General features: G+C 36.1%; 3 protein-coding genes across 6 annotated transcripts; all 3 read right to left on the bottom strand.

The window, feature by feature from the left end:
- Positions 1-276: 276 nt before the first annotated feature.
- Positions 277-5,029, bottom strand: LOC117781273. Its single transcript, XM_034618026.1, has 3 exons — positions 5,018-5,029; positions 2,927-3,115; positions 277-2,804 (listed from the first exon to the last, which is right to left on the bottom strand). The coding sequence occupies exons 1-3, from the start codon at positions 5,027-5,029 to the stop codon at positions 654-656; spliced, it is 2,352 nt and encodes a 783-aa protein (XP_034473917.1). The 3' UTR covers positions 277-653.
- A 2,387-nt stretch (positions 5,030-7,416) lies between these two features.
- LOC117781349 lies at positions 7,417-11,537 on the bottom strand. 4 transcript variants are annotated; one of them, XM_034618094.1, is made up of 4 exons: positions 11,461-11,537; positions 8,963-9,155; positions 8,790-8,883; positions 7,417-7,845 (listed from the first exon to the last, which is right to left on the bottom strand). In XM_034618094.1, exons 2-4 carry the CDS (start codon positions 9,148-9,150, stop codon positions 7,807-7,809), a joined length of 321 nt encoding a protein of 106 aa, XP_034473985.1. In that variant the 5' UTR covers positions 9,151-9,155; positions 11,461-11,537; the 3' UTR covers positions 7,417-7,806. The 4 variants fall into 4 exon arrangements, with proteins under 4 accessions (XP_034473985.1, XP_034473984.1, XP_034473987.1 ...); XM_034618093.1 differs by having other exon boundaries at positions 7,417-7,828; XM_034618096.1 differs by having other exon boundaries at positions 7,417-7,741.
- A 12,459-nt stretch (positions 11,538-23,996) lies between these two features.
- LOC117780817 (lipase 3) lies at positions 23,997-25,394 on the bottom strand. The gene is made up of 2 exons (XM_034617484.1): positions 25,219-25,394; positions 23,997-25,142 (listed from the first exon to the last, which is right to left on the bottom strand). Exons 1-2 carry the CDS (start codon positions 25,333-25,335, stop codon positions 24,027-24,029), a joined length of 1,233 nt encoding a protein of 410 aa, XP_034473375.1. The 5' UTR covers positions 25,336-25,394; the 3' UTR covers positions 23,997-24,026.
- Positions 25,395-26,249: the final 855 nt, after the last annotated feature.

Below are 26,249 nucleotides of genomic sequence, written 5' to 3'. Positions count from 1 at the left end.
GTACTCATCCCTGAGTATACCGATAGTTACCCGGCAAATCGATATTTGGCTGCGACTGATAAGTCGGTTCATAACAGAACCACATATTAAATTCGTAGCGTTAGTGTCAGAAGTGGAATTAAGAATGGTAAAGTTTGGAGATTTGAAGATGGAACAGCTAGAAAGAGAGTCGAGCGGTCGTAGACAGGTTAAGATGTTAAGGAAACTGAAGGCTATAGGATTGAGATTAAAGGCTCGTGACACGGAAATCGAGGTTTGAAATATAGTCTTTGCGACTTGTTTGGCAATTAAAGTTATATATTATAGTTATATCATAATTAAATAGACCGGAAGTAAGAGTTGTTTTAATTTTTAAGGCAATACAAGCTCCTAAAAGTATGTAACGGGTATTCTTATAGTCGGGGTCTCGATAATAGCCTTTACCGCTTCAATTAAAAAGCCGTATTCCTTTGGCTCCGTTTGTGATATCCTTGGATAACACCACACACACCACTACCACCACAGTCAAATTCTCCTCATATTCCCATCCTCACCTAATTAACGCTGCCAAAAGATATTCTGGGTAAGTGGCACATTTTAGACACATCTACCGGGGGTCATGATAGTTGCAGATTGTAGTTGGTGACACTTGTCGGTGCAAGTGATAATGGTTGTTATTGTTGATGCATATTTTGCAGTGAAGGTGATGAAACCGCCAGGCTAAACACCCGATTAATGGCCAGACCGAGCCCCAAAGTCTGATTGATCACCGCTGAGGAGGGTGCTGCCTCCATTCGGCTTCTCGGTGGCATCGTGTTTGCGCACAAAAATTCTCCCATGCCGGCACTCAGATCCAGTTGATGTTGACTTGATCGACGCGGAGTGGCAGCCAATACAGGCTCTGACTTAACCTGCAGTTCTGCGTATGTCTGAAGAGTTTCCTGCTGCGGAACTAGTTGGTCGTCCTCCTCGGATTGCTCAAGCTTACATTCGTTAATTACAAGCAGCTGATCCTCTTCCGGCAAAGTTGGTGGCATGCCAATGGTGTCCCCGACACTTGTAATCTCTACCGGCTCTATTTTAACGATTGGCCCCGTCTGCTCTGGCTTATCCGGACACTTCTGTACAATTCGATCGAGCTCTGTACAGCGGGATAAACGCACTTGGCAACGATTTAATCGCTCTATTTTCTGCTTGCGATTTATAACACGCCTTACGGCAAAGGGACGACTGCTCGGGTCCTTCTCGGGAGTAGACTGTTTTCGGGGCTTTGTTGTGCATGCTCGTCGTCCTGTGGCCCGCAGTACATCATTGGCATAATACATTTGGGCTATATCTTCGTTAAGCATGTCCAGCTCACTGCGTCTCGCCCTCTGCTTAGGTCGAGGCGCCACTGGTGGAGCAATTATTGGAGTAGCAGTCGCTGGAGTAGCAGCTAATGCAGAAGTAGCAGCTATTGGAGTAGTAGCAGCTATTAAACTAGGTGTAGTTGGAGGGCTAGCCGATGAACCAGTTCTTGGGTGAGCGCTCATAGCTGGTCTACCCCTTTTACGTCTGACAGCAGTTGAGGTAGAAGTAGATGAAAGGTTACGAGATACACCAGTTGTAGGTTTAGCATACTTAAACGGTCTTCCCCTCTTACGTTTTACAGGAGCTGAAGTAGAATTTCCTCGAGGACTAATTATTGGAGTAGTATCAGCATTTGGTGTAGTATCTGCTATTGGAGTAGTTGTAGTTGATAAACCAGTTGGAGGGTCAGCGCACTTTAATGTCCTACCCCTTGTATGTTTGACAGGAGGAGCCGTTCTAGCGGTACAAACACCCGTTGCATCTTCTACGTCTGTTTCCCCTTCAAATAATCTATCCGCTGGCTTTGGTGCGGTTGCGGTGTAATCTGTAATTGATGTATCCAACTGGACATTATCGAGCTGAACTTTTTCAATACATGCTAACGCCTTATGCGCATCATCTAACTGACGTTGTTTTTTTGCTGCCTCCAAATTGCGTTGCTTCTCAGCTTCCTCCAATTGACGCTGCTTGGCTACCGCCTCCAGCTGACGTTGTTGCTTGGCCAAACGATATTCACCATATGTTCGAGGCTCATTATTACCACCTCCACCAAAGGGAGCGGCTGAAAATTGTGAGTTATAAAAGTTGTTGCCACTTGCAGGTGCCTTGCCTCGAGACCCTTTAGCATGATTAGAATCGGGTCCATAGCCAAAATTGCGATTTTTTATATTATCATTATTTAAATGATTATTATTGCAATTGAAACCAATTCCGATGTTGTCATTGTTGATTTTGTAGCTATAATTCGTGTGGTAGCCCTTATTGTATTTCCCATTTCGACATCGTGGGTCTCGCAAATTATTGTAACGCCTCACAGTAGATGCACAAGATGATGACACAGGTGAGGGTGCTGCCTGCAGCACTGCTGTTGCTTGTCCTGGTTTTGGCGGTAATAGACTGCCAATAAGGTAGTCATAGCAATCCGAAGCCAAAGGCGAGATGTGAACTGTGGTGATTGCAGTAGTGTCAGCAATGCCACTCAGTGCGACAAGTTTCTTGCGCGCCTCCTGAAACGATGCTAGCGTTTGTTGTGGTAGTAGTCGTGTTGGTGGTGATGGTGGTGGTGATGGTGTTGGTGATAGTGTTGGTGATGGAGATAGTGTTGGTGATGGTGTTGGTGGTGTGGGTGGTGGTGGTTGTGCAACATTTGATCGACGCGTAAAAACCTCAGAATATATGGCTGCTAAAGGTGCCGCTTCCGTAGAGGTGTTAGGTTCACAATCGCCTATCACAATCACTTCAGTGGGATTCCATTGCTAAAAGTACGTGTAATAAAGACATTAACAAAAAAGAATAATTTTGTTAAAATTAAAAGAAAAATGATAGAACTACAAAGAAAATAAGTGGGAACAAAATTGAAAGAAACAAAAATAAAAACCTCAGAGTCTGTGGCTGCTGATGGTTCCGCATTCGTAGGTGTTGGTGGTGTCGGGGGTGGTGGTGGTGGATTTGCAACCCTCGATCGACGCGAAAAAACCTCCGAATATGTGGCTGCTGATGGTGCCGCTTTCGTAGAGGTGTTAGGTTCACAATCGCCTATCACAATCACTTCAATGGGGTTCCATAGCTAAAAGTACGAGGAATAAATACATTAACAAAAACATGAATAATTTTGTTAAAATTAAAAGAAAAGCAAGTGGGAAAGATTATAGTCGAGATCCCGACTATAGGATACCCGTTACTTAACTTAAATATGTATAAAAGTATTTTTTTTAAAAATTTTTCTTTAAGAAAAAAAGATTTTGTTATTATTAATTTTTGTTATTTTATTGCCTGAATCCAGTTGAGAATTCTTATGCACAAGAATGACAGAAAAGTTTGCTTGGCATATTGTGTTGCTGTTGTTACTTAGTTGTCGATTCAAAAAATTTTAAATTAGCAACTTCTTCAGGTTTATAATTTTGCTAAATGTCAATCCCCTTGGTTAGCGACCTCTCTATATGGTAACCGGTGACTTGACACGCTCAACAAATACTACAATTGCATAAATGCAAGGAGTATGCTTAATACGATTCGATAGATGCCAGTTCCATCATCATTGAAGATTCATCGGTACCATTTGGGTTGAGTCGAGTAGCGATTCAAGCCGAATGTCATATTTGCGTCGTCAGAACCAGTTGGGAATTATTTGATGCATTTTTGTTGTCTAACAATATTAAAACTATTGCATACTCTAAGGAGCTAATTTTGCTTCAAGAGCTTCGGCACGTTAATACTGCTGTTCTACTTGTCCGAACTTGCTGCGATTTTATAGGATAATAGATAATAGCAACTTGCAACTCTAATACCCACAAAAACGTATTATCTTAAATACTGTGGGTGTGGTGGTTTTTCGCGATTTGCGCGGGCGGAGGGCGTGATAAAATGTAAGACAAACTTGACCTGTGTGTGAGAAATCTGCGAGCCAAATTTGGTTATTCTATCTCTATTAGACTCTGAGATCCTTTTGTTTAAAGAAATTACTTTGAAAACATTAAATCGCCATAACTGCCGTTCTACTTGTCCGATCTTGATGCAATTCAGTGGGATAATAGATAATACTAATAGATAACGTTTATGTTCACAAAAAACGTATTATCATAAAAACTGTGGGTGTGGTGGTTTTTCGCGATTTTTGGGGGGGCGGAGGGGGGCGTGGCTTAAATTTGAAACAAACTTGATCTGCGTAAGGTATATAGAAATCTGTCTGTCGAATTTGGTATCTCTATCTCTTATAGTCTCTGAGATCCTTTTGTTCATACGGACAGACGGACAGACACACATGGCTATATCGACTCGGCTATTGATGCTGATCAAGAATATATATACTTTATAGTGTCGGAGATGCCTCCTTCTCCCTGTTACATACATTCTAACGAACACAATATACCCTTTTACTTATTTTTTAAGTAACGGGTATAATTATAGAATTAAAAAGAAAGTAAGTAGGAATAAAATTGAAAGGAACAAAAATAAAAACCTCAGAATCTGTGGCTGCTGATGGTTTTGCATTCGTAGAAACTGACAGATTCAGTTTATTTTCTGATGTTGATGTATTTGGTTCACTGTCGTCTATTACAATCACATCAGTGGGGTTCCATAGCTAAAAGTAAGTTTAATAAATACATCAAAACACACCTAACTTGAAAGGTAACTTATAACATTTACCTCACGAAAAAGTCGGAAAGGGTATAGTCGAGAGTCCGACTAAAGGATATCCGTTATAATTTTAAATACATATAAATAGGTATTTTGCAAAATTAAAATTTAAGCTCCGAAAATTTAATGGTTACTGCAAACATTTAGACTCTAAATTTCTAGAGTACACTGTTTAATTACCTAAAACACTTAAAAGCACCTAAAAGTGAAAACTATCAAATAAACCGCATCCAAAATCTAAAATTTGATCAAAAACTCACATCTTGCGAAATTTTCTTCCAGAAACACTTTTAAGTTACTTCTTTAAACTTTTTCACATGGATGAGCATACCGACAGCATCATTGCATAAATTCAGTTTTCTATAGTTTTGTCCGTGTTCTTAAATATATGGTGGTTATGTATTATAAAGATTATTTGACGAAATATCTCTTTCAGTAACAAAAAGTTAATCAAAATACAAAGAAAGCACTTTACTTTAGATAATAAAGCTTGTAAGTGACCAAAGAAGTTTTAATATATCGAGCCCTATTTGCATAAATAACGTAAGCGCCATTTTTCCGAAATTTGTTTGTTGATAAAAAGGTGTTCATGTGTTACCAACCGCATCTGCACCAACAATGTGGAATTTTAATTTTATATATTTACGGAAATATTGGCTTGTCGATTATAAGTGCAAAGCAAAACTTATTTTATTAATATATTCGTTGTTTATTATCCAATCGCAATGAAATTTTCAGCATACATCATAAAGATGGTAATCTATGCGTGTGCTGAATTTCTACCCACTAAATTGGCCTTGTAATTGGATAGATTAGTTTTTGTCGATTACAGGAAAATTGGGGGGCGTGGCAATGTTCTAAAGCAAACTTGATCTGCGTGCGCAACATAGCAGTATTGTCACCGAATTCGGTAGCTCTAGCTCTTATAGTCTCTGAGATCCAGGTTATTATATGTCCTCCATATATCATATTTCCTCAAATATCTTCTCTGTTTATTAACCGATCTCGATGAAATTTTTAGCACACCTCAGGACTCGTCCCCCCAAGTCTCAAGGCTGTAGCTTAAAAATTGCTTTTGTTATTAGATTTTATGTCATTTACGTAGGCGGAAGTGAGCGTGGAACAAATTTTAAAATAAACTTGATATAGGTCAACATCCTCGGAGTATTGTCACTAAATTTGGTTGGTCTAACTTTTATAGTCTCGGAGATAAAGGTGTTCAAAGTAGTGTACCATAATTGTCACTAATCTAATAGGGTCTAGTACACATTTTTTTTGGGTACCGAGCTAAAAACCAACAGAGATAATTTCTTGTGTATTTAAGTACAGTATAGGTTGGACTTTTGGAGACTACAGACAGACATGGCTATATCGACTGGGCTGATAAAGCCATGCCTCCTTCTGCCTGTTACGCACACTTTTCTTTAAACAAACTTAAAAGACCTCTGTTCTAAGTACTGTGTCTAAAAAACACTAAGAAAATCATTTTACGGAACAGAAATAAAACCTCCGAATCCGTTTCCGCTTTCAAGGAAACTGACATACAGGTGTGTTCTACAAATCTCCTGAAAACATGAAACCATTGCTTTCAAATGTCTAAAAATTCTTTAGAGATTTGAAAAAATTAAATATTAATAAAATTGACTTAAAATATCTTTAAATTAAATAAAAATGCCAAAAAAAAAAGTATTAAATCTCTAACATTTTGGAACACTAACATTTCGAACGGTTTTTTTCAAAAACATTTCCCTTCCAAATCTATAGAGATTTCTGGAACACACCTAATAGTGTTGAGGTATTAGGCTCACCATCGTTTATCACAATCACTTCAGTGGGATTCCATAGCTAAAATTAAGTTAAATAGATAAGAGAATTACCGAAAAATTTTATAAAAATTAAAAAAAAAAAAGAAAATTACAAAAAAGCTGGCCTACCCTCAGCTCGCTTCGCTCGCGCCGCGGTGTGAAAGGGCTACAGTCGAGTCCACTCGACAATTATAAGCTCGCTATCCACATCTTTGCGGCAGTTAGATTTAATTAAATAACATGTTTACTTAAAAACTTCAATTCGTACAGAGGGTAAATTTAATTTAACTTTCAAAATGTTAAAGTAAGAGAAAAATTATCATACTAACCATCAGACTTACACGTACATAAATATATGTAAATTTAACATTTGTAGATTAACATAACTTTATGAACAATTGAATTAACAGAAGAAATGTATATTAACACAAAATAAATTAACAGAACATTCATATAACATGTCTAACATAACAGTAAAAAACTGTTTGGTTTTATATCTCAACCAAACTAATACAGTATGCATTTTACTTGGTTTTATTATTCTGACCGATTGGAACTTAATTTTGCAAAAAAAAAAAAAGCAAGGGAGCTCCGCCCCCTTTTTCATACAAAAGCTTAATTTTCGATGTATCGTTTCTATGGCAGCTATATGATATAGTGGTCCGATCCAAAAATAAAAACAAACTTGATTTGCCTATGGTATCCAGGAACCTACATAGCAAGTTTCTAGCTCTTATGGTCTCTGAAATCGACGCGTTCAAACAGACTGACATGGCTCAAGCGACTCGGCTGTTGATCCTGATCAAGAATATATATACTTTGGGGGGTCTGCCACGCCCCTTCTGTCTGTTACATACATTCTGTCAAACACATTATAACCATTTTTGCGCATTTTCAATGGGCTCAGAGTATAAAAACGGCTCGATATTCTTCAAAGGTTGAACATTTATTGGAAAGGTTGGTTCATGTAATTTATTTATGAAAAACAATTTCGGTCAAATGACCACCACGGCTGACTTGGCAGTAGCCTATTCGATCTACCCAATTTTTGAGAGCACTTTTAATTGTTTTGGCACGTATCTCAGCAATAGCAACACGAATCTCGTTCTTCAATGTGGCGTGCGATGTGTGGCCCGTAGCTCCGTCTTGTTGAACCCAATAATCGTCCAAGTCTTCCGCTTCAATTTCCTCGAAGAACCAATCACTTAACGCGCGGTAGCGCTCACCATTCACGGTCACGGTGGCTTCTTCTTAATTGGTACGTGGTACAGAAAAGTTTAGTTTTGACAATAATTCCGTAGTGTCAATGTCACCATCAATAAGCGTTTACATGAAAACTATACCAAGCATTATTCTACGATTAAGTAGAGAAGGAAGGTTAATTACTATAATTTAAGTCTACCACAATACGGAGGCAGTCATACATCCACATTCCAATTATAGCCCCGCAGTGCAAAAAGAAGAAAGTTCTTTTGCACCGATTCAATGCGTTCTTGGTGAACAGTATACTGTGGACACCATACACAAGAACCGTATACCAAGATTGGACGGACTAAGGAGATATAAAGAGTTTTATTTACATAGGTGTCATCGAATTCCTTCGACCATATCTTTGTAAAACCAAGGACTGACCTGACCTTATTAACTATCTTTGAAATATGGTCGGAAACTTTATGTGTGTGATCTAAGAGAATATCCAGATCATCAACAGCAGTAATCGAATCAAGAGGAACACCATTCAGTGAATATGACGCCAAATAACGGGTAGTTCGATAAAGTCATTACGTTACATTTTGAACAGTTTAAATTTAAAAGATTCACACAGCACCACGACTAAAAGGAGTCAAGACATTCCTGCAATTTGATGTGGCATGCCAATAAGTACTCGAGAATGTGTTCAAACTGTTGGCAGATCATTTATAAACAGTGTGAAAAGCAAAGGTCAAAGGAACTCCAGAGGTAACTTGAAAAGACTTTGAATAAAAGTTATTGAATACAACATTTGGAGTTCTTTACAGCTTGTAATTCAGCGAATAAGTATATCTCATTGTCGAATTCGGTCGGCTGATGCGGTTAATTTGATTTTTGAACTTGGAGTAAGCATATTAATAGCCTTCTTTCAAAGTAACAACGTCAGAAGCATGTGTATTGCAAATTAAAATCACTTTACGAGGTAAAAATCTAATGGCGAAAGTCTTCCAGGCCCCAACATTTCTGATATCCAATTTTGTGTCGAATGATATTAAGTTAAGTACATAAATTGTTCATAATTGTTTTTGTAAGTCATGAGTTGCTTACCGTTTTAAATTCCGTCATGAGATTGGCAATGACAGTCTGAAACTTTCGTATCTTTTCGTTCGGGAACTTAATAAAGAACTCAGAAGACGTTATGCTAAATTGAACCGTGTTAAGGTAATAATTTAGTAATCAACAGTAAAATACATGTACATGTAGTAATAGCAACAACTTACTTGCTCTCCAAGACATTCGCTAGATCATTAAGTTTCTTCCACTTCTCGTGGGACATGTGGTTCTTGTAGGTTTTCTCCACATTCCTGACAAAGGACGCAGAGTCGCGCAGCTTTTTTAGCTTGGCCAGATTAAATTCCGTCAGCTCGTCCTCAGTCACATCCACAATCTCGACCTCAGAATCACTCATTTTCCCTTAAATTAAAAATAATTTAAATTGTTTTTCTTATGTTCGTAAAACATCTTATCAAATTATTTTATATTTATTTTCTCTGCATCGTTTTCAATTAATAATATGTTTAGCGACACACCGTGAGCCAATTTTTCAGAAAACTTTTGAAGCTTTAAAATTACGGTTTGTACAGTGGGATATGATTTGATATGATTCGGTAAAATTAAAAAAGAGTTGAAAAATATTTTCTGTTATTTATTTTTTACAGAAATTTAAAACGAACATGACCTGCTCCAACGCAATTTGAGTCTGTGTCTCAAATTTGGTTGCTCTATCTCTTATAGTCTCTGAGATCTAGGAGCTCACACTGACGAACGGACGGACAGACACACATGGCTATATCGACTCGGCTGTTGATGCTCATCAATAACATATATACTTAAAAGGGTCGGAGATGGCTCCTTCTCCTTGTTACATACATTCCAACGAACACAATATACCCTTTTACTTATCTTTTAAGTAAACAAAACTAAACATAAGTCAAACGCGTCCCAGGAAATGCGAGTGATTCGGAAACTGCAATTAAACTGACAAGCTGTAGCTGAAACTGTAGCGGCAACACCTTACTCTCATACAATGCAAAAAAGCTATAAATAGGAGTGCCCCAGAAATCGAAACCAACCGAGAATATTTTTTAAAATGTCTGGAGCTTTGGAAGATTTTCGGTTGGTTTCGATTTCTGTGGCACTCCCACTACCTCTAATGCAAATTGAACACACACCGAGAGTCTAGTTCTTTGTCAATATATCACTGCGGACGGCAGTTCGCACTAGTTACGAAAGCAGCACGAGGGGTGCGAAAGGTGACTAGCAAAATATATAGCTAATTTGGAAAATGTGCTATGACTGAATTTTGTTCGTCACAAAATTGGGTATCAAAAATTTTGGGGATAGAAATGGCTTTCGTCACTAGACTTTTACCTCGTGTAGAAATTTTTTTTGTGTTTTTGTTTATTCATAAGTACCAACAGCATCTGCACGATATGTACATACTATGAGCTTTTATTGTCCATTTGCCACGCCGAATAAATAAACGCGTATAATCACGGCATATCTTTAAATAATTTACAATTAAATATTTTTTTAATCACTCTAACTATTTCGCCGAATATATTTATAAATTCAAAATGAAAGTTACATGATTTTAATTGTAAAACACGACACTGCAATTTGTTACATTAAAAAGTATGCTCTGTTTACTTGAATCGCACGCTACGAATTGGAGAATCAAAACAAACGAATATACACGTAAAGTATTCGCTCTGTCAAAATGCTGAATGTTATATTTTCTGTAGGCGGCATAAAGACCATGATTTGATGGTAGTTTAATTAAAAAATATCTTCATATATTACGCTCAACCCATGATGAAATAAGTAATAGGTGGTCTCGTCGGCAGCCGAGGCTCGTTCGTTTATTCCCTTAGCTTTACGATGCAATACGTTTTGTGCTTTCGTAGGCAGCCGAAGCATTCAGCTAAGGGAATAATTTTGCCGACGAGACCACCACTTATTTCACAATGGCTCAACCCGAAACCCGAGAGCGAGAACACGAAGGAATCGCAAAAGAGGATTGCTGTTCAGACCATGATGAAAATACATGCCATTGCTTTTATTATTATTAATTTATTTTATTTTATTTATTTTAATTTTTTTATTTCACAGCACACAAAACGAAAATGAGTTAACAGAATACAAAACCAAACAAATGCAAAATCGTGGCCCCGAAAAGAGCAAAGCCACTACCTTGTTATAATTTCATCATGTTTCAGACACTGAACGGTTCTGTCTCATTTTTTTGGGTCTTTTGAGTGAGCAGACCGCGCAGAAAATTCGGTTGCTAGCGCGTGGGTACACATACATATATATGTATGTATGTATATGTTTGTATATCTGGATTTATGTATGTACATATGCATATGTATATGAGTGAACTTGATAAAATTTTAAAAAACGAATCCCGCTCTCTCTCTCTCTCTCTCTCTCTCTGTCTAATGCCTAAAAGCTGAGAGGAAAAAATCAAACATACTGCACTCATGCAAGTGCGCACATTAAAGCGAGTAGTTCAGCTCGGTCTTATCAACCAAACATGTTTGATTTTATCATCTCCGCTTTCAGCTCCGCTTTATTCATAATTATTTTGTTGACTCTCTTAAATTAAAACAGGCCCATTGACCACGTGACCCGGTGCAAATTGCGCCTTTTGCCTATTAGTTTCAATAATCCTTTTAATTGCACTTTTACATTAAATAATAACTTGATTAGCACTTACCTTTACTTTTCGCACAACATAAATATTTTATTTTCACTAAGTCAAAGCGTCGCGACGTCCAAGCTTCAGTACTCAAGAAAATGTATGAAAGCGTCAAAAAATATTAGCAAATGTAATTAACCGCTGTCGATTTCAGGGTTGTCAACAACGGTTAAAAGTCGCATTATTTTTACATGACGAGGAGTCATACGATAATTATTGTCTGTTGACAACCCTGAAAGATTACGGTAAAATACAAGCGACATAAATGAATAGCTAATTATGACAAAAGGGAGAAGAAATGTTTTGCTGACAGCAGTGTTGCCAGATTAGCATGTTTATAAGTTTATATGGCATATTCGACCGATAAATGTATTCATGACAGCCACGAAATATTTTAAATATTTTCTTATTTGCCGATTTGAACATAATTTAAATAATCGTGAATCTATTTTCTAATCGACCAGTGCTGCCATATTCTATCAAATTGCTTAAAATATCTCAAAGAATAATTTTTTTAGTATGTATTTTAACACCCTGTGCGGGAAGGAAGCGTGCCAGACCCCCAAATTATATATATTCTTCATCAGCACCAGCATCAGCACCAACACCGAGTCGACATACATATGTCCGTCTGCTCGTATGAACCAAAAGATCTTAGAGATGGTAAGAGTTAGGCGTACACTTGGAATGTAGCCTCCGTATGATTTCAGGCAGATCCAGTAAATATTAAAATTTATCCACGCTCTATGTGTGGCCTAGTTCGCAAGAAACCAAGACTATTAGTAAAATGTGAATACTGTGTCTGCCTATGTCTTATAGATCCCAAACAAATTTTATTCAAATCAGCCCACTATATCATATAGCATAGTTCACTTGGGCTTAACTACATCACCGCAATCGAATCGAGCAGGGGGCAGAGTTCCTACTGGATAGAAAAAACTCCCCATGTTTGCATTCTACAATATTAATATTTAACTGGCAAAATTTAAACTTGTTTTCCAAATGAAGGCATGATTTTAAATCACTTAAAATAAAATTCATAAAACATCACTCACACTGCAGTGGTTTTATTATGGCTTTTAGAAAGATGCATTTTGCGCTCTCGAAATATTTTTGAAATTTAAATGAAAAATCATTATAATAATTTCAAACAAACCCCTCAATTCCAATTGGGCAGGTTTACAAATATGCCCAGCCTATTCTCTACCATAGATTTGAAAGTTTAAAATCTTATCGGAAGCTTAATTAATCAAATAATGTAAACACAGGAAGGAAAAAAAACATTATTAATTTTCTTATTTTAAAAGTTTACATAAGTATGTGAAAGTATAATGCTCTTTAAGATAGGCTGAGTGATTTTTAAGTAAGCTGAATAACGCACGCACACTTTAGAGATAAGCTTAAAAAAATGCTAGATTTTAAAAATTAAAAAAAGTTTGATAACAGAAAAATTTGTTAAATGGTGGTGACAACTTGAGCTCCAGGAAAATTTGGGACTTCGCAAGCATAAGCAAACTCTTTTAATTTTATGCTTCCATTGTGTTCGTTCCTTAATATTTTTTTTTTTCAACTGATTGTATTATTGCAATGATTTTCATAATTTTGAGCTGTGTTAGCGTATTTTAAAGTACATTATTTTAATTTTCCCCTTTTGGAATACAATACATACAAATTGTCTTTATAATTTCCAGAGCTGCGGTGTGTGATCCGGTGTTTGATTTAAAACTGTCAGAAAAAAAACAGTTATTTTCAGACACTTCATAAAACTGTTTCAAATTTCACATTCAATTCACATTCACTAGCACGTTTGCACGTTTTGAACAGGATTGATACCGTATCATGATACCAAATGTTGTTTATTTTTATTATACCTAAGCATGTATCATAAAAAAAGACTGCTTCTTTATGCTACTTTCCAGCTCCCGTCAGAAATACATGAAATGTTTATCGAAAGTTTTCTTTGTTATGGTGCGTTCTCACTGCTTAATAATTTGATATCATAATTTTTACGCTTTGTGATGTTTGCGATATCTGTCAAAAGTGTTCACATTGGCGTCACAAAAATGGTGCGTCACACTGTTGTGAGATGCAAAATTCGAGCCTCCAACGTAAACACTACTAGCCATTGTGACAGAGCTTCGCAAAACCTCCCAATCGATCACAATGTTCACAAAATTGAACATTGAACAAGCTCATGAGAAAAAATCAAGTTCCACAAAATGAATAAAAACAAACAATTGCAATTGAACATGTTTATTTTATGCGAATAAATTCTGCATCCGAAATTATCGTAAAGCTTATTGAAGCCGTGAAATATTCGGCATGTCTCAGCAATGTGTCCAGTCCAAACTATAAGAATCGTGGGTCAAAGTAGGCCAAGGATGCGTCTACAAAAGGACGCAGTTAACAAAACCACACCTTGCGAAACACATATCGTGTGGACTTATAAGTTCAACACAAAAGGTGGACTACGATATCTTTGTTTTTAATTTACACATATTGCAGCTTTCACAAGTTTGTCAGGAGTCCGAGCTTGGATTTCTACGAGATCGTGTCTTTTCTTCGGATCATTACTATCCTCATCCTAACAACAGCACGTGCCACTAGCTCTGCCTAATATCGGGAATCCATTTCTTTCGGCAAAACAATGATGAAAAATACACGAAAACACAAAAAATGAGCAGAAAAAATAGTGATTCCTATTTGTTTCTATAAATTAAATTTATCGATATATAAAACAAAAGCATGGCTTCACAATATGAAGAAAAACCAACTTGCTCGATGTGCTTGTTACAATAGGATTGGGTTCATTCGAGCTACTTCAACTGAAACAGGTGCTCAAATAATTTGTATCAAAATTGCGAAAGCATCGGTCACAAATAATTTGCTACGGCATGTGACACTGGTGCTCACATTGGAGCGAGGTCGCAAAGATTTTGACGTTCACATTGCTTTGTGAGCTAGTGAAAACAGACCATTATCAATGTGCAACTGCAGAAGCAGTTTTTCAATTTCATACAATTTATTTTTATTTATTAGATAGTTTTAATATAATTTTATATCTTCCCTGATCAGTAGCTTAAAATTTTTGTGATATCTGATCAGGAAGCATGTTTTCTGGTGAATGCGACCATTCACTCTGAAATGCTGTACATATTTTGCTATATTAATTTTAAATGAATGTGAGTGAGTACTGTATTTGTGACGATTCTAGTTCCCACTAAAATTTCTACAACTAAATATAAGTACAGCGTTTTTAATGTACACTTACTTACTGTACAATGAATGTAGTTTTATTTTAATTAAAAACAATTTGTTTTTTCTGTAATATTATGTTTGAATTAAAAAACCTTTTATTTTCACCGTGTCGTCGCTATAGGCAATTTTTTTAATATATATATTTTTTTATAATTTTATTTTTTGTGCCTCTGTGGATTTCTTTTTTTCAACATTTTTTGTTTTAAAACTCCTGCTCTTGAATATTTATGCTGCACAGTTGTATACTGATATGCTCAATAAATTGTTGAGGTACTCAGTTAGAATTTGACTTACATTCACAATATGTGAGTATAATAAAATGTGTACCCAGTCTGATGAATATATATGAATATTTATACATTGAGAACAGGGTACACTAAATTTAAAGTACTGTAAATGGGTACTCACTATTATAAAAATGAATAGTGGGGTTCCTGAAACATATAGTTATTAAATTATCCATTATCCATAATTATCCAAGAAACTTTCAACATTCTTCAAATTAAAATCACTACAAAATGTAAGCAAACACCAAGGGTGGCCAAATATTGTTATAGAAATGCACGGTCTCACATATTATCGAAATTAAATCAAAACGAAATCAGACTCAAAACAGATTTCTGGAAATCTCTTAGGGTTACCAAAATTTTCATATTATTTTTTATTTTGCGTGGCAGTCCTACACATTTTGTATGGAACAGCTGTGAACAACTGATCGGTGAAATCAAATCTGTAACGAAACCAAATCCGAATCTGTTTCGGGAATCCCACCAATACATTCATGCAGATCTCTATTACGCAGACATTGACAATGTTGCCACACCAACAACTTGACACAAAAATGTATGTATGTCCAAATAATACGATGAATATTTAAGTGAGAAAGGAAATTATGAAATCTAAACTTTTGTTCATATTTTTCAAAATATCAAAATCACCTTTACATGCAATTTTTGAAGAATAAAAAATATATCGCAAAAATCGATGATATAAATATCTGGACGCGATTTCTAATTTAAATTATTAGTGTTATCACGGCTTGTGCTTGGATGCATTGTAGTCATTTTTGTCAAAATATAATTTTGCTTCCATATTTTACAAAGAAAACAATTGGCGGCAACTGCAAAAAAACTGCTTAAAATATTACACAAAAATGTCTTATAATTATATCGATATTGATATTAGATAAAGTATTTTAAGGTGGGCGAATTATTATGAATTTAGCGATAAAAATAAGTTTTAGGACCCAAGACTAAGGACTAAGATATTAGGGGCGCCGATATTTCAAAAAGAGTTTGAACTTAGAAAGAATTTGAGGTGTTGAGCCTGAAATTAAATAAATCAAACAACGAAACGTGCGAAAACAATTTTAATGTGTGGCTGCAGATGATAGCAAAAACATACCAGAAACTGCTACATTTCGAATTCCATTTTTAGAATCAATCGACCCCATCATTTAGCAACTAAAATTGAGATTTGAGGCACTTTTTATTGTTTCTGATGATTTGAATTAATAAACAGGACTTTAACACTAAATCCTAATTGGACAGTGAACTTGAAAAGCATACAATGAATTTGACAACGATTTTTTAACGATTCACATCACATTCTTCACATCACATCAGCATTAGCACATCGTTTATTTAGCAAACTTCAAATAAATTTGAACCACTTACGATCATCAATTGGAAAAGATAACTTAGCAGTCTCCGTTTGCTATCAATCGAATATCTCCAAATATCGGTAAAGTAATTTATGATTTTGCTTTCATAAAAGCTAACACTCAATACCTCAATTGGGGGACCTTAAATCAATTTTACAATTTTAGAAATAACAAACCATTATAAAATTAAAGTTTAAAATTCCAGGGGTCTATTGGGTTTGTTTTAACGAATATATGCGTAACAGGCAGAAGGAGTCGTGGCAGACCCTATAAAGTATATATATTCTTGATCAGCATCAACAGCCGAGTCGATATAGAAATGTCCGTCTGTCTGTCCGTCTGTATGAGCGCCTAGATCTCAGAGACTATAAGAGATAGAGACACCAAACTTGTTATGTAGGTTCCTCTTTATTGAAAGCAGATCAAGTTTGATTCAAAATTCGGCCACGCCCCCTTTATCGGCCACAAATCGAAAAAACAATTTCATATCCAAATTATAAGAACAATTTAAAAGCTAGTGACACAAAATTTGGTATGTAGATTCCTCTATCTTGCAGACAGGTCAAGTTTGTTTCTTTTTTGAATCGGACCACTATATCATATAGCGCCCATAGGAACAATCGGTCAAAAATCAAGTTTTAGTATGAAAAACTTTTATGTTTTATGAGACAATATAACCAATATGATAGAATATGCATTTAAGTTAACAAAATATTTTTTAATTTTTTCCATTATTAGTTTTTGCCATAGTAAGTACGGGGTCTCCGACAGTCGAGTATGCTCGACTGTAGCGCCGGGCGACTAGTTCATGTATGTATTCAGGATGTTATTGTGAAATTCAGACAATATGCGGATAAAATGGCAACGACTCAGCATTTTAAAAGTCAAAGAAGTCAAAAATATTTGATTTAACTAAAAAAAAACATATGCTGGCGTGGGCCTGGCCAAATTTTAAAATCAATTTCCGATAGGTCAAAATCCTAAGAGTATTGTCACCCAATTTGGTTCTAACTCTAATGATCTCGGAGATAAAAGTGTTCAAACTGGTATACCATAATCTGTCACGAATCTAATAGTACTCATTTTTAAGTAACGAGCTAATTATCATGTTATAAGTTTATATTGTAGTAACATTTAATTAATTTTAGTAAACATTTTTGACACTGGAGTTGTCAATTTAATATATTTTTAAGGGAATTATCTTGGTTTTGTTTATTTGCTTAATAAATGTGTGGCTAAAAAGAAATTGTAGGGGGTGGAGGGGGCGCCGACAAAATCTTTGGCCCGGAAACAACTTTTCGTCGCAACGTAAATATTCGGCGAAGTTGCAACTCCGAAAGAAGTTCAAGGTCTACCGGAAAGGCTTATGAGATTTCATGGGCAATGAAAGTGCGTGGAAAAATAAAGTTGCCGTCAGACGAGCGCCTTTTCACCGAAACTTTTGTAAATTTCTAGAAAGTAGATTACGCTGATGTTTGAGAAGAAACGTACTGAATAGTGACAAGTTGCACAAACCAGCAAAAAAATAAGTAAATTTTGTAGGGAAACTTCAAAGATTAAAAAAAATCTAGTTGAGTTTTAAAACTAATTTTAATTGCTAAATTCATGATAAATCGACCCCTATTTCGGTTTCTTTTAGGTATATAGTCCCCCGCTAATAGACCATTACGTCAATGATATTACGACAACCCTAAACGCTTACCTGTTCTTATGCACTAATTGTAATTATTATTTTAATTGTGTTTATTTCGACTTTAATTATATTGTATTTCATATTATATTTTAGTTATACGCCTTTTACTATTTTGCACCCTTCACACGTCCAGCTCGGCCATCTATGCATATGTACGCATATGTATGTATGTGTGTTTATTTTTCCTATCTCTCTTTTTATGCCCTGAGCCCATTGAAAATGAGAAAAAAGGGAATAATGTGTTTGGCAGAATGTTTGTAACAGGCGGAAGGGGGCGTTGCAGACCCCCAAAGTATATATATTCTTGATCAGGATCAACAGCCGAGTCGATTGAGCCATGTCCGTCTGTCTGTCCGTCCGCCCGTCCGTCTGTTTGAACGCGTCGACCTCAAAAGCAATAAAAGCTAGAGACTTCAAACTTGGTACGTAGGGTTCTGGATACCATAGGCGGATCGAGTTTGTTTTTATTTTTGGATCGGATCACTATATCTTATAGCTGCCATAGGAACGATACATCGAAATTGAAGTTTTAGTATGAAAATGTTTTTTGTTTGTTGAGATATCAAAACCAAACTGATAGAATATGCATCTGGGCTGATAATATACATCCTGACCAAATTTGGTTAAAATCGGTCCTTTATATTATATGTATATCTGCAACAGAGACGCTCAATCGAAAATTAAGTCTTAGTATGAAAAAGATTTCTGTTTTTGAGATATTTTAATCAAACTGATAGAATATTCATTTAACTTGGTTTTGTCCATCTTGGCCGAAGTTTGTTCAAATCGGTCGAGTATATCATATAGCTGTCATAGGAACAATACATGTAAAATGAAGTCTTAGTATAAAAAACTAATAGAATATGCATCTGGGCTGGTATTATACATCCTGACCAAATTTGGTTAAAATCGGTCCACTAGTACATATAGCTGCCATAGGAACGATACATCGAAAATGATGTTTTATTATGGAAGTCAAATAAAAATGTATATGTAACTTTTATATATCAATTTAAAAAATATATATATTGGTCAATCAATTAAAATGATGGTTATAAACTGTTTGTTTTTTTTTCGAAATAGTCTTGTGGTTCTCCCTGCTATCTATAGCTTAACTTGGTGCGCACATTGCAATCCATGAAGCACACAGCGCACAGTAGAGATATGGTTTTTTTGTCGAGAGTGGGGGAGTTATTGCCGGCAATGAAGCGCCGCAAGTATACAAATTCCAGGCATTACTCCCATTACTCATAATGGCAGCAAGTCGAATTCTCGTTCTCATGCCCAGACTTAAGCTCATCCTTAAGCACAGCTTCAGCGGCGCACCCGCCCAAGTCGTACCCGAAAGCTGCTTTAAATCTCTGATTCATAATACGAAAATGGCAAAGGCAGCAGTCAGAAGGTAAAGGCCTTGCCTGAAGTTTAATTTGACCAACTGGCTGCTTGGTGAACTGACTACTCCCCAAATTCCCCTTCAGGTTGTCTTTGATCATCGTCATCGTCTACACGATTGCTTATCGCATTGAAGATTGTGTCTGGCGTTGTTGTTGTTGCTTCCTTTGTTTTTGACTTGCGGACAAGGGCGTAGGCAGGGGCGGGCAGTGGGCTCACTCTGGCTAAAAAAATTTTAACTACTAAAATCCATTCAGATTGGTAATACATCACATAAAACAACAAATAAAATTGATTGAAAGTTTTCAAGTATGAATTCCAACATTGGTACTATTCATGAAATAATATAAAAGATACAGAAGTGTCAGGTTCTAATTTTCACACCTATTTGCGGGTAACCACAGATAAGTTATATTTATTATTGGTACATTTGGTTCAAAAAAATTTATTTAAAATATATTTAATGCCCTTTTGTTAAACTTAAAAAACAATTTTATTTAATTTTATAATGTTTACATTTAACAGCAACCATTGTTCATTTCCAGGTCCTCGAGAACGCCTTTTTTGTGCTTTGGGGTTGTAAAACAGTCCTGTATTATAGAGTCGGTCAATTTGTATGGAGTAAAAAAAAAAATTTAATTTAAAAAGCTCTATTTTGATTTTAGACAGATGGTTTATTGGGCAAAACTTCTTAGAATTCGTCGTAGCTATCAAATTCGACAACCGTCTTGTCGCAAAAATAAAAATGACCCAATTTACTGTTCAATCGTTTTTTTAAGGATCTTGTATGCTGAGTGCACAAGAAAGGCTAGTTTTCGAAATAACTTCAACTTATACAAACTTAAAAATGACTACAAAGACTAATTTAACTACGAAGTTATATTGCTCATATGAATGTGTGTTCTAAAAATCTCTAAAAGCAACCCAAAAGTTGGTGTTTCTAAAAATATGCAAGAAATGCTTTCAAATAACAAAAATATTTTGGAGAGATTAAGGTACTAAGGAATTTTTAAAATTGAATTTTGAATTAATTTAAACATACCTAAAATGTCATTTATCTAACTTATATTTTCAAACAGTTGTTTCAAAAATAATTCTTTTAAAAATCTCTAGAGGTTTGTGTCAGGGTTTGTGGTGATATAAAAAAAATATTTTTTTTTTGGTCCCCTCTTCGCTCAAAACTGCCTACACCCTTGCTTGAGGATGATCAGAATTGAACCGAGACTGCACTGCGGAGGGAGAATGAAGATGAGGTTGCAGATGAGGCGTGTCCGTGTTGCTCGTGCTTTTTGCCAAAATATATAGAGAGAAATATTTATCGCCATTAGAGCCTGATTAGCTGCGGGGCGTGTTATTGCTGTTTTTTGTTGTTGGCGTAAAAGATTCTTGTTCTTTGTCTCTCTTTCGACTCTTCTGTTCCAATCCTCTTCTCATTTTTGATGTTTGTGTTTTATCGATTGGTTTTGCTCTGATTGAAATTTGATATGTTCATTAATTATCTTTTGAGTCACCTTTTCCCAGCATGTCTATAAACTATTTCAGTTACCTTGACTTGGCCAATTAGTTACTTAAACCAATGTTAAAGGGTAGTTATTTAAACTTGTCATCCAATGAAAGTAGCTGCTAAGTTCGTATAAGTATAACAAATTCGATTAATTTTTTTTTACGCGATTCAGTGGAATAATAGATAATAATAATAGATAACGTTAATTACAACAAAAAAATTATTATCTTAAATACTGTTGGTGTGGCGGTATTTCGCGATGTGGCTTTGAATCAAACTTGATTTTCGTGGGGTATACAGAAATCTGTGTGCCAAATTTGGTTACTCTTTTTTTTTTTAGTTTCTGAGATTCTTTGTTCATACGAACGGACGGTCGGACAGACAGACACACTTGGCTATATCGACTCGGATGTTGATGCTGAATATATGCACTTTATAAGCGGAGATGCCTCATTCTCCCTGCTATATACATAACAACATACCCTATTACTACTAACTCTGCTAAAACGTAAAACAAAAACGATTATGTTTATTGAAATATTATTTTAAGTAAATTGAATTTTAAAAAATGAATTTTCAACGATTTATTTAAATATTCTTAAATATCAAATTACCCGCGTAAAAAGTTAACAGAATTGTCAGGAGAGATGGCCAAAAAATAGTTTCGCCAAACAGACAAAAGGTGGCGGCAAAAAGTTTGCAATACAGACAAAAGGTGGGGCTACCGAATGGTTACAGCAAATAGATTATTTTTGCGTTTCGAAATTGGACAACAACCAATACTTTAGCAATGTTTCCAACCTTATACAAAATTGCACTGCTTGAAAGGCTTAGCACTGTTTGCTTTGTAGCATAAAAAGCAGTGATAGTCTACACTTTGCACTGCTTGCTTACAACAGCAGTCGGTTACATTTTAAATTGTCAATTGAAATCAGTTTCCAAGTTATTTAATATGCAAATTGAATGAGAACTAAAGCAAAACGCCACGCTAAGTGTCAACATGATATCAGCCTGTGGATTATGACGTCTACAGTGTTTACATAATATTTAATTATGCCAATTTACTTATATAAGTTCGTATTTGGCAGTAAGTGAATATATTTAATATGTATATAAATGCGCATCTTTTAACTGGGCAAAGAACTGGAAAACTTTGCCAGCTGCAACTTTGACAATAAACATTTGGCATTGTACACGCTGCGACATTTTGCCACTTCTAAGTTTTCTTTTGTTTTTCTTGGACATTTTCATTTCTCACTTTTATGTACCAAATTTTTCAATTCGCAAATCAGAAGTTTTTTGTCGCTATTTTGACGCCTTCTGTTAAATTATGCATACAGAAAGAAGCCAAAAGACTCTATGCCACTTAGTGGCAAGTAAGACAAGAGATCTTTTCTTTCTGTTTGATTTGGACAAAACTTTTGCCTTGCTTTCCAGCTGTGGAAACACTTTCAACACTTTTATTCTTTGTCTTTGCTGCAGCAAATTGAAATCCAAATATAAAGGATTATTAGCGGAAATTTAATCCCTCCTGTGGGCGTGGCATATTTAAGTTACTTTTGTTGTTGTCTGTTTTGTTTAGTCGCGACGAATCCTTTTACAGCTTATTAATTTTGTAACTGCTATCGTATTTGTCGACTCTGTTCGACCCGTCTCGAACTTTTTCGACCTGAATTCGACTCGACGGCGTCGACATTCTCATCAGCATTATCCATTTTCCGCATCAGCAGTTTGTCATTAGTGAATTTTCCACTGCTTCGCTGCGTCTGTGGTAGGAAAGCCACTCGCTGAGACTTGAGTGGTTGTGAGTGGTTCTTAAGCAATTTGGCGCAGTGTAGGTGTGGTATCCTGTGGCTTAATTGAAGTTGCATCTAATTAATTACTTCTACACTTGTAATTTTAGTTTTTTCTTGCGTTCAGTTAAGTGTATTAGAGATTTTCTATTCATTGCTCTTAAATTCTCCTTTACATTACTTTTTATTTAATTTATTATTACTTTGTTTAGATCAAAATTTTATAATTTTTTTTTTGTTTGTCGGTTTCCTTTATCCAAAAGCTTTATTCATCTATAATGTATTTTCCTTGTATTAAATACTTTTATCTCTTTCTTTAGATATTGGAAATTGCATTTAAAATAATCAATCACTTGACTTGAAGAGTCGACATTAATAATATTTTTATGCTTATCCATAGCCAATCTTGTACTTTGTATTTAGTGAGTCATGGTTAATAATCAGTGCTCAATACCATTAGCATAAGATAATGTACATATGTGCCGCAGTTGCAGCTGGCTAAATTATAGTTGTAACCGTGTTTGACGCTGTTAGTTAGCCTGGCTAAAAGGCAACAGCTGGGCGTTACAGCCGGACGCTAATTACTACAATTTTGTCCACCATTGTCCGTTTTATACCCCTCGAACAAACTGTGCGATAAGTTGCACTTGGTGTTAACCACGTGCCTTGGCTGCAAAGTTTGTCAACACTTGGAAAAAATTATAATCAGTAACAGTATGCGCCTGTAGATACTCTAGCATTAAACGAATAAAAACAATAAGTTTGTATACAATTTGAATATGAGGAAATGCATGTTCACTGTAAATATCCACTCAGAATACATTTCAAAGGATGTAGAGATAAATGTTATTAATTTAAAATTAATGAGATAGTATAAGAATTAACTTAAGGCTTTAAAGCACATACATCTATAGATAGATTTTGGAAGACATAAAATATTTAGGCGACTTGAAAATACACTGAAAAGTTTTCAGTGATAACAGGAAAACACATCAGAATATTATTTTATTCTATAAGTTTCTTTGAAATAAGAGATAACATTTAAGGAAATTTAAAATGTTTGGGACATTAAAACTACCCGGATTAGATCGATGATTATAGGGTATTAAAAAGTTTTACTACGGAACAGTTGGGTCGGGGCTTAAGCGTAATTAGCCCGCGTGTCTGCAACTTGCAACTGTCGCATTGCCCCCAACACTTGCCCCTTGCCCCGCCCTCAACCCACCACTCAACTTAATAAACCGCAAATGATTTCAGATAAGATAAACAACCCCATTGGGATTAGTCTTTATTGAGCTTATCGTAGGCCTCGCTCAGCGCAATTGCCTTATCGTTGATAACTTCCTTGACCTTAAGAGCGAAAATAAAGTCCAAGTGTCCCCAGGTGGGATCATCAATCTCAAAGACTTCGTGGTTCGGAAGATAAGCGGGAAGACGTGCAATATCCTTGAGATTGGCAGAGCCATCGGCAGGACCAGCATAGAGATAGACGTTGGATGTAATCTTGGTCAGATCGTAGGATGGTGGCACCTCTGATCCATACTTGGCCAGGTTCTTCTTGCGACCCCAATCGTATTGACGGAACTCGTTCGACACATGGTTCTGGATGAAGTGAATGCCCTGATTGGTGGATATGCCAGCTGGATGAGTCTCTGCCACTTGTGGCAAGAGGGTTACATTCAAATTGCCCACACCACCGCCCCACATTAAAGCCAGAGTCTTGCAGTATTCGTGTACATAAGGCTCATTGCTGCAAGCCGTGTCCAGGACTCGTTGAATCACCTCGTTCCAGGGCAAGAAAACCTGGTTCTGCAACAGCTCGGATCCAGTTCCTGGGGTGCCGATATAAGGAGCCAGTCCGACAACTGTACCCTCGGTGACGTTCCCCATGAAGATGGGCGGGGCCAGCATGTGGGCGGTCTTGATCTTTGCATTATACTCGGGACGGAACGAGGCCATCACAAAGAAGGTGGTGCAGCCCTGAGAGTGACCCACATAGTGCAGAGCCTTCTGACCAGTCAATGCCAGGATATAATCTATCATTGCAGGTAGATCGTAGGCACCAATCTCGTGCCAACTGAATGACCAGAAATTGGGATGATTCATACTAATTTTGGTATTGTTGCGTGAATAGATATTGCCACGAGCATTGCCCAGCCAGACATCGTAGCCCTTGTCCGCAAAGTTGTAGGCCAGGGAATCGTCCGGCCCATTGAGCAGGAAACAATCGGAGCAGCTGAACAGACCGTGTTGTATGAACACCACAGGACGATTCGCCTCCTTGGCATTGCCCAGCTTGGGGGAGTGTGGAATGCGGAACATGTTCAGCACATAACCATCCTCCGTCTCCACATAATGCGATTCAGCTGGGTAACCATACGATTCAATGCGTTGAGCCTGTGAATGCAAGACGAAGTGATACAGCGAGCGAATTACACATATTATTCACAATTTCTACTTTTTGAATACTCACCGAATTCTTGAGTCTCTTAAATGGTATATCGGCAAAAGGATCAAAGTCGTCATCTGGCACACTCCTGGCTAGGACTGCCCCGGTCACTGCCAGGATCAATAACACTTCCTTCAGCATTTCCTTCTTTTCGGACAACGTTTGCTTCTGTTCAAAGTTGTCGCACGACTAAACAAAATGGTTTCTCTCTATAAGCATTTAGTTTACCACCAAGAATCTAATCTGTCGATTGCATTTCGAGTGGCTTTGTTTCTACTTTTAGAATAGCGTCGATAAGACCCCCAATTTCGAATTTCGATTTAGATAATCCATGTGCCATTTGGGAGATTTATGTGCGTTTTATACATCGCGATTACATTGTTGATAGCACACGGGGGGCAATCTCTAAAAGCGATTCACTTCAATTATTGCCATTCGCGCAAAAGCAAATCATAAATATTGCCAATAATAACAATAATCAAACTAATCAGCATTTGTCACATCATCATGGCATCTGATAATGCTATCAAATCCATTAATAATCACACGTTTATGTATTTAAAGTACAGATTTAATAATTTATTTTATAAATGTATTTAAAATATTTGATTTTACTTTACAATCGGAGTAATTATTAACTTAACTACCAATGTGTTTTTAATTAGACATTTGTTTAACAATAGCAATTTAACTTAACTGTTGTTAAAAACATTTAATTATGGAATTTAAATCTTAAAGTTGCAGTTTGTATTAGTTATTTTGTTTAGAATCTTGTTCTTACGTGTATGTCTATAATCTTGCAGATTTTTTCTGAATATCTTGAACATATTGAATATTAGTATCAAAGTCCAATATTTTATTGAAATGAATTACATATTTTCAAAACTTTTTCTACAAGCACAAACATTTCTTCTTGTTGATTTCTACTCGTTTATTCGATTTTTCTACATTTCTTTCGATATTTTTTCAAGTTTTAGTCCCTGAATTTTCAAACTTCTAGTTATTCTTCATTCAATTTTCTGTTTTCTTAACTGAGATTTTCATTTGAGGACATA

This window comes from Drosophila innubila, assembly GCF_004354385.1.
Source record: "Drosophila innubila isolate TH190305 chromosome 2L unlocalized genomic scaffold, UK_Dinn_1.0 4_B_2L, whole genome shotgun sequence".
Lineage (NCBI taxonomy): Eukaryota > Metazoa > Arthropoda > Insecta > Diptera > Drosophilidae > Drosophila > Drosophila innubila.
This window is presented reverse-complemented; position numbering and strand designations above follow the sequence as displayed.

Coding starts and splice junctions, on each gene's coding strand:
- LOC117781273 (XM_034618026.1), bottom strand. Junction 2,805..2,926: donor CAGCAGCCACAGACTCTGAG/GTTTTTATTTTT, acceptor ACGTACTTTTAG/CAATGGAATCCCACTGAAGT.
- LOC117781349 (XM_034618093.1), bottom strand. CDS start 9,150: ATGAGTGATTCTGAGGTCGAGATTGTGGATGTGACTGAGGACGAGCTG. Junction 8,884..8,962: donor GCGAATGTCTTGGAGAGCAA/GTAAGTTGTTGC, acceptor GGTTCAATTTAG/CATAACGTCTTCTGAGTTCT. Junction 7,829..8,789: donor TCATGACGGAATTTAAAACG/GTAAGCAACTCA, acceptor TGCTTGGTATAG/TTTTCATGTAAACGCTTATT.
- LOC117780817 (XM_034617484.1), bottom strand. CDS start 25,335: ATGCTGAAGGAAGTGTTATTGATCCTGGCAGTGACCGGGGCAGTCCTA. Junction 25,143..25,218: donor TTAAGAGACTCAAGAATTCG/GTGAGTATTCAA, acceptor TTGCATTCACAG/GCTCAACGCATTGAATCGTA.